Source organism: Gymnodraco acuticeps, unplaced genomic scaffold (genome assembly GCF_902827175.1).
Source record: "Gymnodraco acuticeps unplaced genomic scaffold, fGymAcu1.1, whole genome shotgun sequence".
Classification (NCBI taxonomy): Eukaryota; Metazoa; Chordata; class Actinopteri; order Perciformes; family Bathydraconidae; genus Gymnodraco; species Gymnodraco acuticeps.
In genome coordinates, this window is record NW_022990924.1 from 236,062 (window position 1) to 251,623 (window position 15,562).

A 15,562-nucleotide genomic window follows, 5' to 3' on the forward strand; every position below is an offset into this window, starting at 1 on the left:
TGATTACCCAGAATGCAATGGGAAAAGTAAATGGAAGAGCAATTTAAAGCTGCAGATCATTAAACGTATTTCCATATGGGGCTGATGCAGACGGTGGTAATGTTTGGATAATTGTTTGAAACTGTTTTTGTTCTCTTTGTGAGGTCAAATGCTTGGCTGAGCATATTATCATTTCCATTAGCAACACAAAGCAGTATTCGCTTCTACCGGCACATATTTTGTATTCTATTCTGTTTCTACAAAACAGTAACATACATTAAGGTAAACGAGGAAAGTAGGACCTTTAATCATGATTCTCTTCACAGTCGACATCCCTTGCTCAGCCAGACAGTTCAGTGGTTCAAACAAACAACTGGAAACAAGTTAAGCGAAGAAATGTTAGGATTTATTTATATTTCAAATTGATAGTTTTACATAGTATGGCAGGATTACTGCAAGTAGATAGACATATAGCACTCTGCTCACTTAAAACAAAACAAGCTGCAGTTCTTTTGATAACCAATTTCCAACCCGGCCCTTCCGGGCTTTAATTATTTACAATTTAAAATAAGAAGCTTTTACTTTTTTAGATATTACAAGAAACATTGTTTAAAAAAATAATAATAATCAAGAGCAAGTTGTTAGATGTAATAAAACACTGTAAATCACTTCATACTTTTACTTATTTGATCTATCAATTCAGCTGAAGTCTGACCTTAGGTTCAATATCCCTTCCATAACATATATTATTTCAAATATTACACTTCTTTGTGATAACATTTTTGCTATAAGTAATCGTATCAGTTGTTCCTTATCAATATTCCACCCTTCAAATGAGATTCAGCCACTTATTTACATGTCCACATCTGAATGGACTGTCCACTCCAAATTCCTGACTGAATGTTAATAGACTTCCTGCCAACAAGGCGGGCATTTGTTATCCTTATGATCAAACTCCTCTGCCTGTCTTTGCAGTCAATATGCATAGGCTAATCTGGGATTCAGGGGGAATCAACTTTAAAGTGCATTTAAATGAAGTTTTGGACTCATCTGAAGAGCACTTATTAGAAGTCGGTGTGTACTTGCTCTGAATAATGAATACTCCCTGTGCAATAAACCATACAGGAGGACACGACATCTGTACACAGTGTATGCAAACAAACGCTAACACACACAATAGCCCAGCGACAATATGGGCATGTACCAGAACTCAGGGGGGATTTTTAATGTTGTTTCTTGACTTAGTCTTCATATTTTTTCTTTCCTATCTCCCTCTATTTTTATCTTCCCTCTCTTTTGTCCGGCCCACAGAGAGGTGTTGTGTTCTGACAGCACTGTCGTCTGCATTCAACAAACGTGGGATGAAACTCGGGAAGGGTAGGGTTGGTTGCTAATCCTCAGTGCTTTAGTTAAAGTATTTTCTCTCCATCCTTCTTTTCAGTTTTGCTGCAGCTGGCCAATGATGCATTTCCCCGGGACATGATGCTGGCTCTGTCCTACTTACTGGCCTTGCCTCAGGTAGGTGGAAACACAGAGGTTTGTTTTTTTTGGACGCCAAAACAAACCGACTCTGGTAGTGAAAATGTGATTGTATTTTAGTGAGATTCTAGCAAATGATTAAATGAATCCACATCCTTTCGTACCTTTCTAAATGAGCTATTGTGTTGGACAGTTTGCATCATCAGTGTGCCATATCAAAGTTGCACATTAAAGGCAACAGAGTAATGTCGCTAAATTAATACATTAAAAGCCTGACATGGTAACAACACAGGATGTTTGTCATAGAACACACGTCATATCTCACATAGTTTCACGTCTCCCTCAAGTCAATAAACATTCACACTTTTTATTAACATTCCCACATTGTAATATGTTGCCTCCGTCTACCTTGTCTCAGCTGTCAGAGGAGCGTGCTTTGTATTTCAATAGATAAGAAAATGAAATGCAAGACAGAGAATTGACTGCAGTAGATTGTGTTCAAGTGGAGGTTGTGGGATCCCTTATGAGTCTTAACACTTGCCGCCAGTGAAACACTAAACCGTTGAAGTGGATATTACATCGATATTTAGAGCTTGTTAACTCTAATTTCTGCACTGTTTGACCCAATAAACACAGGCTTTGGTCTACTAAATATCGGGCTTGTTGTTTTTCATTTTTTAAAAGTAGTTTCAGGTTTCTTTTGAAGTTGGTTTGAGGTGCTTTCTCAAGGTCTTTTTATTACAATACCTACACAAGATGGTGGTCGGCATACTCACAGCTTGGAAAAGCATACATAAGTACGGAGGCTAAGTAATGTTCTGCTGTGGTAAGGGCCAGCCACAAAACGTGTTTTTGCAATCTAGAAAATCAATATAAGTTCAAGTATACTGCATAAAAAGAAAATGCTCATCACTCATCATTGCCACAAGCACTAACCTCTTAAGTAATAACACACACGTTTAACCAATCGAGGAAGTGGTAGACCAGCAACTCCCATGTTCTGCAACTTCAAACTTCTGCTTTTCTTAATGGAGTCTGGTGGTCTCGAAGACAACATATATAACGGCTTCAGTTCTCCGTTGTAAAATGCTCTCTGACACTAAAGTAAAGAATGAACATGTTCTCAATATAACATATAGTTAAACTGATATTCATTAGTTTAGGTGGATCTTTTTAGGAAGCTGACTATGGATAAGTAGCTCACACAACCCCACTTTAAACAATCTACCCTTAAACTCCTTATTTTGGAAATAATCAACTGAACTGTGACAGATGTATCTAATTCCAGGATTTTATTTCCATGTTCCCCTTTTTTCCCCTTCTCACAACCAGCATACTTTCTTATTCCTATCTTTCCATGCATCTCCCCAGGTGCTGGATGCCAACAGGTGTTTTGAGAAACAGTGTCACTCCGCCTTATCACTCCAGCTGGCTGCCTACTACTACTCCCTGCAGATCTACTCCCGCCTCATACCGTGCTTCAAAGACAAGAACCACGCTCTCTATCAGGTAAGCATCAAATACCCATTATCTGAGTGGGTGGTTGTGTGAATGGAGGGATTGGGCAGTATGCTGAGGTGGGGGGTGTCTGAGTTTCCATGCTCCTCCACCCTTTTTTGTAATTGCCACAATGAAAATGACATGGAGGACGTGAACGTTCTGCATCGTCAAAGATCAAATGCGACTTCCCGGAATCACAGATAAATTAAACCTGACCGAAACAACACAAATAGAAGACATAATTACATACTGACATCAAACAGCAGGCATTTGCCACATACATAAAAACAAATCCCAGAGTTAGCAGCAGTGGGTTCAGCGGAGGATGCAAAAGATTGATCTGTTCTGAGCAGACGGTTCTTGGCGAAGTGTTTTGAAACCAGAGAGGCTCTGTGCAGGTTTTTGCTCTTCTCTTTTAGAGCATTTCACAGCAGAGCGCTGTGTCACCCATGGTTACAGTGTGATACAGGGTTGCTCGAGACACTATTAAAAAGAAAGTTGGCAGGTGGGGGCCTGTGGAGGATCACAGAAGTAACAGTTGGCTGAACTATGGAGAGAATCAGTAGAATGATGTGTATTTATATGACATGTTACTTGTTAGACGCTTTTATCCAAAGCGACTTACATACTAAATACTGTGGGCAATCCCCACAGGAGCAATTTGGGGTGAAGTGTCTTGCCCAGGGACACAACAACATGCTGACTGCAGTGGGGTGTATCTCTATTAGATGAATGCTTTAAAGTGGAAACAAAACTATTTTCAGCTTTTTAAGGTGATTATGGAACAAGGGATCGCAACCAGCTTTATGGAAGTATAAAGGGGAGAGTTGTCGGCGTAACACTTAACCCGAGCCCTTACTTACCAACTTTAAATCTGAGATAAAGCACACTATTCTAGATAAGATGTCTAATACATTTTACGTAGTCCCCTATACATCTATTCTCTATTTTAGGCAGCATAAGGTTACTAAATGAATCTGTGTCTACATTTCTTTACATTAGCATATACTCACATACATACAGTATAATTCATCATTTTTTTCTCAGCTTGGTATTGAAGCTAAATGCAGTGAAATACTCAAACCCAAGACTTCCACTAGAATTTAAAATACAGTTATTTTAATTTGGATAATTGTTCTCAAACTTTGAATGACTGTCACACTTGTACAACTCCTTAATGAAAATGTATCAGAAATCTGAGTCCTTACAGGCACATGTTGCCAAAACACCACCATTGGGCTTCATCGATGGAGAGCCTTGCCTGTGGCAAAGCATGAATACAGCAAGCTTTACTGTGATGTAAGCGGCAAAATAAAGGAACACAATGAGACATACACTGTAATGATGGAACAAACTGGGATAATAGTGCCCAGGTTGAAAATAACTATAATTATCCTTTTACTCATCAGCATAGTTAACGACTGATTAAATCCAAAACCAGCCCTGTTATGTACGCTTCTGCTTGTGTTCATATATGTGTGTTAAATTGATTGTATTCCCCCTGATGTCTTAATTATAGAAGCAAGACGTTTTGCATAATGGACGACGTTGGTTCTCAGACACTGAAGGAAATCGCAAATGAAATGTATTTAGCGGGCATCGTGGCACACTTATGTCACTTGTTATTTTCCGAAACAACGCAAGGCGAAAGCCATGTTTTCTTTTCTTCCTACAAAGTGAGAATAAAGAAGAAAACAAGACGAGAGAAATTGTGTCCAAGTGGCAGGGGAGGAAGAGGAGAGTGGCGGGGGGGGGGGGGGGGGGGGGACGGGTAGGTAGAGAATAAGAGAAGAAATGGTTCTGACCTTTTCCTTGAGTGGAGTGTGGCTCTCATGAGTTTTAGCCGAGGTGGAAGTAGGTGAGGTAAACGCTGAAATATATGAAAGAGCGGAAGAAGGAGAAAGGCCACTAGAAGAATGTGGATAAGTGTGTCTCGGTTGGCATTCAAGGTCAGGACTTTGCACAAAAACACACACACTTACACACCAACAAGTCATAGTCAACACTACATGCTCTTCCTCACACACTGAAACACACACACATCCTTCCTGCCACCTAATGGCAGTAACCACTCTTCCACCTTCTGTCTAAAGTGAAGTTCTAGTCCATTAACTTAAAAATAACTGGATATAGCCTTTTCTTCTCTGCCGTACACTTAACCTTCATTTTGAGCTAATTTCTTGTTTTTCCCCGAGTTATGTGCTTGTTACCGGTGTGTTCCAGTTCTTTCCTTCACTCAGCTCTTATTGAAGAGGTACTGGCAACTTTTGCTCGAACACTGATAGAAGTCAGAGGGATGAAAACCTTTCAACCCATCTCACCTTGTGTCCTTCACCACTCTTTCACCATTTTTTTCTGGATGTTTCCTCTCTCGGTTTCCCTTCCCTTATTGTTCTCTGTGAGTTTAATGAATTGCTTTGTTGGCAGTTCTGTTTGTGTGCGTCTCCGTGCTGCTTCTTATTTTCTGTCCACAATATGCTGCTCTTTCTGCTATCTTTCCTCCCTCGACACTGTTCAGATTCCCCTCCCGCTCCATAGGCTTGTCTCACTCCTGTCAAATCTCGGGCGTCTCCATCCACAATACTATCTTGAACGTGCATACTTTATACATTTCTCTCGTCCTTTCTTTAGCTTTCTTGCTCTCTCTTATCTTTTAAGGGCACACATTGTACAGCGTGTGATATTTAATTTCAGATATGTATGACAGCGTGCCTGTATCAAAATATCTTGCACGTGCCTGCTTTGCATTGCAAATGAGGTTGTTGGGTGGGAGGGGGAGGGAGGTTGAAAAACATGTTTTTATAGTTTTCCAATATGTATGTGCATGTAGCATTGAGTGCATTGTGTTTTTGTGTGTGACTGCAGGCTTACATGTCTCCATGTGATGTAGCATTGGATCTGTTTTCCTGTGACAGCTGGTGGTGTATTTGTGTGTGTGTTGTGGTGTGTCAAGCTGTCTCCAAGTGTTTCCCACTCTCCACTTGAAGAGCAGTAACACTGTCTCAATAACTCTCACACTTTTTTCAATTCTCTTATCACGATCACATAATTTCATACCCGAGCAATAAGACACCAAACACTCGAGACACAGAAGTCGTTTGGTTCCAAATAGGAGCACAACTCTCTGAGGGTTTCGTCGAGCTGTGTGATGTGTTTTTAAAGCCTCAATCAACAGCCTGTTTTCTCACCGTTATGTAGATTCAAAGGTTTTTGGAGCTTACGCTGCCTGCAAAGAAAAACCTTGAAGCTCACGGTGGAGGAATGAATGAAATAAATTAAGTTAACTTCACTTCCAGACCATGTTTCATAGTCGCAAGACTTTAACAATAAAAACAGCTTTGCATAAATTGTGTTACATCCGATAAAAACAGTATCATCACCCATTTTAAAAATGAATGCTGCTCTGACTCAATCATACAGTAACAAATACCTTTGAGGAAGGATGTATCAGTGCGTTAATCATACTGTATCGACATCCTCATTGTTACACAGCAGGTTACACAGCATACAGTAGCATACACACCTTGAACAGCCACATATTCACATTGGTTACAAAAACCGGATAGTTTTTTAACCAATTTAATTAACAAAAGAATAAATCTATTATTTGGATACCTTTTGAATAGTGTGGTGTATCATAGTTCAATATTAAAGCTAGTATAAGCAATGTATTTTAAAGCATTGTTGTCAAATTAGCTGAAGTTCTCTTAGCATCCCTACAGCAATGAATAAATCAGATGTATTGACAAATAAAGAAAAGTTTTTTTTTTATTCAAGTCTTTTGTAAAGCAAAGCACCTTGCTAATCCATCCATCCATCTTCTTCCGCTTATCCGTGGTCGGGTCGCGGGGGTAGCAGTTTGCTAATGATGGTTCCAATTGAAAGGTTGGGAAGTCAATCTCCCAACATAAGTTTCTTCATGAGGAAAGACAATGGAGTTTAAACCACACATTGATAGCTGTTTCTGTGAAATTTTCAGTTGATTATTTTATTTGGCTTTTTTTTAAATCATATTTTATATTATAGAGAATTAAAAGAGGGCAATATACAGTATGAGGAAGTATGCCATCTGTATATACCCGCTAGTCTACTGTAACTATTTACTAGCAATGGGCAGCCATGCCCACAGAAAGAAACCTAGAACTTCCTTGAGGGAAAATTCCTCTTTTGTTCTTTGGTTTATTTGTAGTTCTTTGGCCTCCATTAGTTTTAAAGTATGTGAGTGTGGTATATTCAGTAGATGAGACAAGTAAGACAAACATAAATGGTTTTTACTGGCCCCCAACTAAGCCAAACATACTTGCAAGAGAATACAAAATGAGTTAGCATTTTCAGCATGCTTGATGGAATTATACACATGCATATCCTGTGCAATGAGGGATTATTTCTGACATTCCTATTTGGTTTGACCTCGAAGTTAAGTGGTTTATACAATCTGGGAAAACAGACTTGCTTTATCTTGTGACTTTTCATGTTTTCTTTGCTTTGCTGGACTTTTTTCAGCAATGTTACCATGTTCCCAGACCTCAGTAATCCATTGGTGAGTAAAAGGTTGTCAAAACCATTGGCTAAATCCATGAAAATTAACCAGTGATAACAAATAGAAAAGTATCCTTTCAATTCAAACTCTGTCATCCTTCTCTTCTACCTACTGTGCTACTTCTCCTTAATCCCTCAAATGCTGTTTAACTACATTCCGCCATAAATATCCAGGACATTTTCTAAAATTGGAGGTGAACTTGACGCCGATTCAGTCACATTAGCATATCTATTCAGACGGGGAAAATAAGACAGTGGTCTCTAAGTCACTCAAATACCTCACAGGAATTGTATATGAATACTCAAGCCCTAAGGTGATGCAGCGATGCTTGGTGCCTGTGTGTATTATTACATTTTTGAGCTATTTTTGATTTAGGGGTGATCTAATGTATTGTCCTTTTAGTCTTGTTAGGTTGTATTGTGTGAGTTACAGAGAAGTACAACTGTTTGCCTGTTGAAAATTCCCATCATTGATCGTCTTTAACAGTTACTTTCCCATCCGATTACTGCTCCTGGGCATGACAGAGCAGCATCAGGCCCAATGACACGGATGCTAGGTTTCCATTATTCCTCAGGGCATAATGAGCTGATTTCCACTTGCTCGCACTGGAAGTTTTCATTATACTGACTAAAGTATTCGTTTGCAAAATCGAGGTGCTCTTTACCGTAATTGTTCTGCTGATAGTGTTAACACGATATTTCACAACAGCCTGTGTTTGTGTAAGTGTTGAGGTCTGTTTACCTATACTTGTCAATGTTTCAGTGTGAAAGTGTGTTTGTAGGAATCCTCACACGTAGCATAATGGTAGCTGTGAATGTGCCGCCGCTGTACGGCAAAGTGCTGAGTAAAGACATTGAGATTTTTCACTCAACCATTTGTCTTCGCCTGCAGTCGCCATCCTCTCATTGAGTATTGATCACCCACACTCATGGTGCTTACGCAGAAGTGTACATTTAATGCATACACAATACATATAGACACACAGAGCATGACTGTGGAGTGCATCATGCAGGAAAACTGCTTTGAACATCCCATTACCACATTTCCATTTTATAATAACTAGATTCTAGTTTTACTTTCAGGTCATATACTTCGATGCAGTCGGTGAATTGGAAATGATATTTCTAGATATACAAATGTGTTTTTGGATTCGTCCTGAGGGAAGTTAAACGATGTGGACAAAGTGTTGAGATTTTAAGACGGGGAAAAATATAGTTTTCTAAAGCACTCGCCAAACATAAATTGTGTTAGGAGCAACGATGAAAGAGTTTCCCTAATAGCATTGAGATCTACATGAGAAAACAGCACTTGGCTTACATCTAGTGACATTTTGCTTTGCCCGCGGCCATCGCGGAGGTTTTTCTTTCTTAATTCATGGCGACAACGGGCCTGCTGTGTGCGAGAGCTGACCTTGGCATTGCCGGACCACTGTGCCAACTCCCTGTTGTTGAATTGATTGAAATAATGAATTAGACTGAATAACTTCCCAATCACAAAAAAGCTCCCCAACGCAATGATTTGTGCTACTACTCTTGTACCACAATTATTAGCAGTCTGTATTTTACCCATGGGAGCTCTGTAAAGCATAATAGCTCAAAGAAAAGGCCCTATTAGAAAAATATGCACTCTTAAAGCACTGTTGCTGTTGACTCAGAAGTTTTATACCCACTTAGTCTCTAAACCTTAGATTAGATGCACTGCGTTGACTGTGTTTAGTTATCCCTGCTCCTCTCGCTCGTTTCTTGGCAGTCTTGTATCCCTCTTGTGATCAGTGTCCTTCATGCTGTATTATGACCCACAGTGCAGCCTGCCACCCTGTTTATGAAGTGATTATTCCTTTAAAATCAGTGCCCGGTTTCTCTCCCCCGTGCATTCCTCCTAATTATGTACACATACTGTACACACCATTTGCAGAATCAGTGCTAATGAGGCCACTGACTGTATAGCTAAGTGTTAGGCATGACGTAAACACTACTCATTAGGATCATTACTAGCGTACAGGCTGGAGACGGAAGGCCTGTCTGTGTCTCTATGACCTGTATTTGATCATTACCACACTCAGCGATACAGAGAGAGACAATGTGTTAAAAACTAAGCTGTATGTGTGTGTGGCATTAATGATGTGATGATGAAATGCACAAAAGAATCACACTGAGAATGTAACAGACTTGTAACGTCCTTCTGCTTATGGTTGGTTTGCCAAAATGAAAACAAATGGACTGTTTCTGATCCGCCTCCCTTGCAATGAATTTCTACTCTAGAATAAGACTTATAACATTGTCGGACAGTCAGACTGATGAGATGAGAGGGAGACATTTTATTTGTGTCAGAATAGCAGCTAATCTGTAGGGATGGTCCTATTGTTCACCCCGTCTGTTCATCCCACTGTTCAGACAGTGAAACTACTGGACATCTGTTGTGATTTTATACAGACATTCACGGTCCCCAGAGGAGGAATCCTAATGACTTGGTGTTTACTTTTCTGCCAGCAATCATGAGGTTGACAATATACTGTATACGAGGGAAATATCACAAAAACTACCGTGGGGATTTGTGTTAGGGTTGACATTTGGTACAAATATTCATATTCCTCAGAGGATTAGCTTTGGCAATCCCAGGACTTGTATTGACTTAGCAAAACCAGCAGGTCCAATGTATTTCCTATTAAGCAATACTGTATATCTTAACATCTACTTCTTGGATTAGTTCAATTCGGTGAAGACACTCATGGCTCCTGATTTTCTTTTACCACCAACAACAATCGGTTCAACCCCTCAGCATGACCTGTAATAACTTTGGTGATTATTTCCCATTACTTCTATTACCAACGTAAGGTCTTCTTTTCCCAATAATGAGGTTTTTGACAAACTAACTTTAAAAATATAAATAATAATTTCCATAACCCTCTGCTGCTCTCTTGTTTTGTGCTACTGTAACTAGCAATGTAACCATGCTAACGGGCTAAACTAAGATGGTAAACATGGTACACATTTGACTTGCTTATATCCTCATGTAAGCAAGGCAAGGCAAGGCAAGTTTATTTATATAGCACTTTTCAACACAAGGCAATTCAAAGTGCTTTACAAAAAATGAAAGACATTAAGAAAATGGCATCATTAAAAAGAAAAGCTAATAAAATAAACATTAAAAGAAAAAATACATGGATAAAAGTTACAGTGCAGTCTAAGATATGAATAGATCAATTAAAAGCAGCGACAAGCATAGTTATTGTGATCATGTAGCATGGCATATTTAGAGTCTTTACAGTAATAGCGGTCTATCAAAGATTTATATCCACAGGTGGAAAAGTAGATGGTATAAGTAAAAAGGAACCATTTGTGATAAAAAAAAAAATTGATATTGACAATGATATGATTTTCTTAACGACACTGTAATTATGTTTTATTTCACATATTAAACCAGAAAGCTTCGCAAAAACATTGTTTATGGATGCAGGGTTGTGACTAAAATATAACACTGGAAATTAAGAGCGAAAAGTGAGAGAGCAGGCATGGAGGAAAAGATTTGAGACTGAGGCGTAGACTTTTTATTTTTACACTGTTCCCTTTAGCTGCATCACAGGGAGGGGGGAGCAGAGAGAAAAGAGCCTGTGGCAGCGGTGGAATAGCTAAGGGGGGATTTGGAAGGAGCTGGCTTCCTCCCAGCTGTGTAACATCACACGCTACCTCATGCAATTATATTTGACATACAGTTTACACATCCTTCCCTTTGAAGAAAGACTATAAGTGGCTTTTTAAGACACTTTGAAATTAAATAAGCAAGTAATTATATAAGATGAAGGAACCAAGGAATAAGTGTTGTCTTTGCTTAATTTAGAGACTAAATGGGGTTGCAACAAAAACTTATTAGAAAGTATTTCAGAGACTCTTTACCAATGAAAACGGATTTGAGACATGCAAGAGAAACTAATGTGTTCAAAGGTAAGGGAGGAGATAAACCTTATAGCCACAGGGAACACGTATTGATGATGAATGACAGAGAGAGAATGCACACGGTATTTCATCATGAGAGACTTATTGCAATAAAGTTCTTCAAACAGCTGCCTGTCCGTCGCAGTTCCAGCAGACTTTCTTCTTTCTCCCTATGTTCTCCTTTGCGTGTCAATCTTCCCCGTCAGAAAAGTTTGTCCAAAATTATGCCAGCATTAACCAACATACTACTTTTACTCTCCTCTCCTCCCTCCCTTCTATTACTTTCTTCCTGGCTTACATCCTTTACCCCCCTCTGACTTTTTACACTTTTAATATTCTCCTCTTTCTACTTCTTCTCCTCACCCTCCCTCCTGTCCTGCTTTTGAACTGAGAATCTGCCACACTAACTGCTGCTAAGGCCACATCTAAAGACCCACACCCATGCTGAGAGCAGGAAGAGACACACACACACATCCACAGTTTTCGAGCTCACACATTTCCAGGAGCAATAATTACCGTATGCAAATAAGATCAACAAATAAACCACCTCTTCCTGCTGGGTGACAGCATATAAGACGCCAAAACCAAATTCAGGAGCTCATTTAATTAGAACAGAGGTGATGAGGGAGATGCCACATTCACATACCGCTCCCTGCGCATGACATTCTCAATCATAAATGTGTATCCACCGTCAAATTCCCCATAGCCCTGAATCACCATAGCAATTATGTTTCCTGGTACATTTACCCGTATTTTCAAGGCTTGTAGGGGAAAAAAGCATATATTGAGTTTGCCCATTTAACTCAGGTGATGCAGTCAATGTGTTCGCGGAAGCACAATTATAGAAGTTATAAAAGTAAGGCCAGGGTAGTTGGTTTCCTCAACCTTTTTCCATCAATTTTTGAAAATTGCAGCCATTTGTGAAAATGGCCTCATTAGTTTGTTCCGGAAAAGCAGCAAAAGCCCTATGACGTTTTTATATATCACACAGTGCAGGGGGTTTGGAGCACAGTGCTTGACAAAGTTTAATGATAAAAAACCTCCAGTGCAGTTTACTTATGTTTAAACTTTAGTGCATGTCCAACATCGCTTTATGTGTAAGAACTGAATCCAAAAGAAAATAAAGGTACAAATATTAAGTAAATAGCCCGTCAATTAAGATATTTTTGAAAGCATAATATTTATATAGCGCTTTTCCCAGTGCTCAAGGGCGCTTTTTGTTTCTCAAAGGAGAATATATCAAGTTGAATTACATAAAGAGACTATCATACGGTACTAATTAAGCTTAAGTCGGGACAAACATAACTTCAATGCTTGGCTGAGGTTGAATGATTAGTGGATAGTTCAGAACAAATCATAGCAAAGTGCTAGATGGACAACAAAGTGACAAAAGAACAACAACATGATTAAGCGATGACTTTATTGTCATTCAAGCTCCACTGGGGATGTATTGAAATCAAATCTCATTTCCAAGTATTGTTTTGTGTTTGGTTTGACTGGTTACAATTACATCATCTCAACATTCTTCGGCAAAACTTAAAATAAGCTCTACGTCCTCTTTGTTTACTCCTCATATTTGCATTGCAGCAGTGGATGGAAACACACATTTCAATTCAGATTATTGTTTTATTATTCCATATACATTCTGATCAAAAAAATGCTTTTGTGCTCAAAGTTTATTCAGGATATATTGGTAAATATCACCAAAAAAAACACAAACCAAAAAGAAGCCGAAATCGACACCTAGCCCCAAAGTATTTGTTAAGAATAAAGTTACTTTTTTAATTTAACTTAGGTATTTTGTCCAGGAGAAGATAGTTCTCTCTTTAGCAACACGAATCTAAGCTCACATCCTAAAAATGTTGTGAAATTGACTTAAATAAGTAAAAGAACAATTATTATGATTTATTTAAATGTAAAACCTGTAGCGAATATGTTCACTCTCCTACAGCAAAGAGGTCAAATCTCTGCCTCTCCAATTTCTATTTTCTTTTATTCAGAGCAGTTTTTAGTGTAGTAATTCTCAGGATTACCACATGTGGCTTTTAGCACAACTGCTCACTTCATATCCTTTTACTCTGTGAGGCTACCAGCATGAAATAACCCATTCAGCTGCAGTCTGTGTGTAAACATGAGTTTTCTTCCTCTTTTCACAGGCTGACCCAAAGGAGCTGATTCGATTGGTCACACAGCATGTGTCCGCGTATTCTGATTGGCCCGAGGAGCTGCAGAAGTTGATCAGCCAGCTGCACGTGTACAACGAGCGCCTGACGGACTTCACCCAGGCCCAGGTGCTACAGGGGCTGGGCCGGGGGGTCGACGTGCAGCGCTTCAGCTCCGACTGCGACTACAAGAAGGAGACCATCCTCGGCCTCACAGAGTAAATGGGGGCGGGGTCTTATACTGTCAATACAGTGTTTTCTGCACAATTCTACCTCTTTAAAATCCACAGCTCTTTTAAAGTGTCCTATCATGCTATTTTTAGGCATATCATTATTATGGGTGTCAGATGTATACAAAATTATAAAAAAACATGTCTATGAAGTGTCTATGAAAATACCTATCAGATCACCCATTAAAGTCATGCCTCATATCCCTCTATTTCAGCCCTGTTAGAGAAATGCTGATTTTGGGTCCTTAGCTTTAAAATAACACATTTCCGATATTACATCATACCGGCCGCAAATCTGGATCACCCGTCTTTAGAGATTTGGGTACGGAGGAAAAGAGAGGGTTTTGTTCCCTGACACACCGGGGACATATTTATGTTTAAAAAAGTGCATTTTGCATGATAGAAGACCTTTAAAATGTAAATTTCTGATACATTGCACACATTTCTTTAACAGTAATTGGCATATTGATTTATCTTTTATATAATTATACGTCTTGTCAAAATTGATTAACTTTTATTCTAAATCAGTTTTTTTCAATAGATTTCTTTGCCGTTTTTATATTTACCTTAATTCATTCTACTGTGTTAACATACAGTATGCATCATGACACACCAAAGTAAATTCCCTTGTATGTATTTGTTTTATTCAACAAATTCAATATTAATACAAGAAAACAAATACGTTGAATTGGCAGAAAGCACATTTATAAAGAAAATAGACCTCCAGTAAGTCAAACAAAAAAAACTGATTCCAGTTTCTTCATCTAAAAGACTAAGCTTTGAGTTAAACATGGTTCCTCCTGTTTTGACGCGATGGCATCTGATCATTATTTCCCCCTCTTTTTATTTAGGACGCTGGAGGACGACGTGTACAGAATCTCTCTGTCTCTGGCTAAGCGCTACAGTGTTCCTCTGTGGGAGGTCTACATGACTCACCTCGAGTTTCTGTTCACAGACAGCGGGTACAGTACATGCACACACACACAGAAATGCAAACACCCTCACATAACCTCCGCCTGAGCATTTCTCGTCTCATCATTTCAAATGTTAAGTCTATGCGCACTTGAAGTAACCCTAAAAGCATTTGATAAAGGAACTAATATCGCTGTATGCTCATTTCTATTCAGTTCAGTTTGTGCGCACGTCCTTTCCCTTACTATAATCAAAAGTCTGAAAAAGTAAAATGAAAAAAATATGAGTTTTGGTATCGACACTGCTTCTGATTTACGACAGAACTCGCCTACATAAAAAGCACACTGAAAGCCCCGCTGGAGTAAATCAAACATGTTGTGAAAGTGTGTGGGGTTGTGTTTTAGAGGGAGACACGATGCGAGTGTGTCAGTCTATTTCCATAATTTATTTGCTCTCTGACTTCATAGCCGGGGATCTGACTAGCTCTGCACCTTTCCTTGTTTTAATAGAATGCCTTTTCAGCAGATGTGTGTGCGTGTTTGTGCGAAAACTCGTGTGCATCCTTGATAAATATCCCCTGTCGCATTCTGATATAAGCAAAATGCTTTATGGACTCCGCTTAACGATAAATTACAACCTGTACCTTCTTCAAACCGCGACCACAGCTGCTGCCACGTTGAGTTTCTAGCAAAAATCTCAACATCATGACAAATGTGTGAAGAATATTCATACTATAATCTTGACTTGAGGCAGCTGCAATATGCGTATTGATTAAACGGATGGATGGACACGGAGGCTATAAATAGAGCCGAAGAGGGGAAATTTAAA

General features: G+C 39.1%; 1 protein-coding gene across 1 annotated transcript in view; it reads left to right on the plus strand.

Annotated features, from left to right (window-relative positions):
* The window catches only part of nbas (NBAS subunit of NRZ tethering complex), a 216,955-nt gene that overhangs the window by 108,105 nt on the left and 93,288 nt on the right, over positions 1-15,562 (plus strand). Inside the window, 4 exon segments of the mRNA XM_034234085.1 lie at positions 1,421-1,497; positions 2,830-2,967; positions 13,587-13,810; positions 14,674-14,784. Coding sequence (XP_034089976.1) covers positions 1,421-1,497; positions 2,830-2,967; positions 13,587-13,810; positions 14,674-14,784 — 550 coding nt within the window.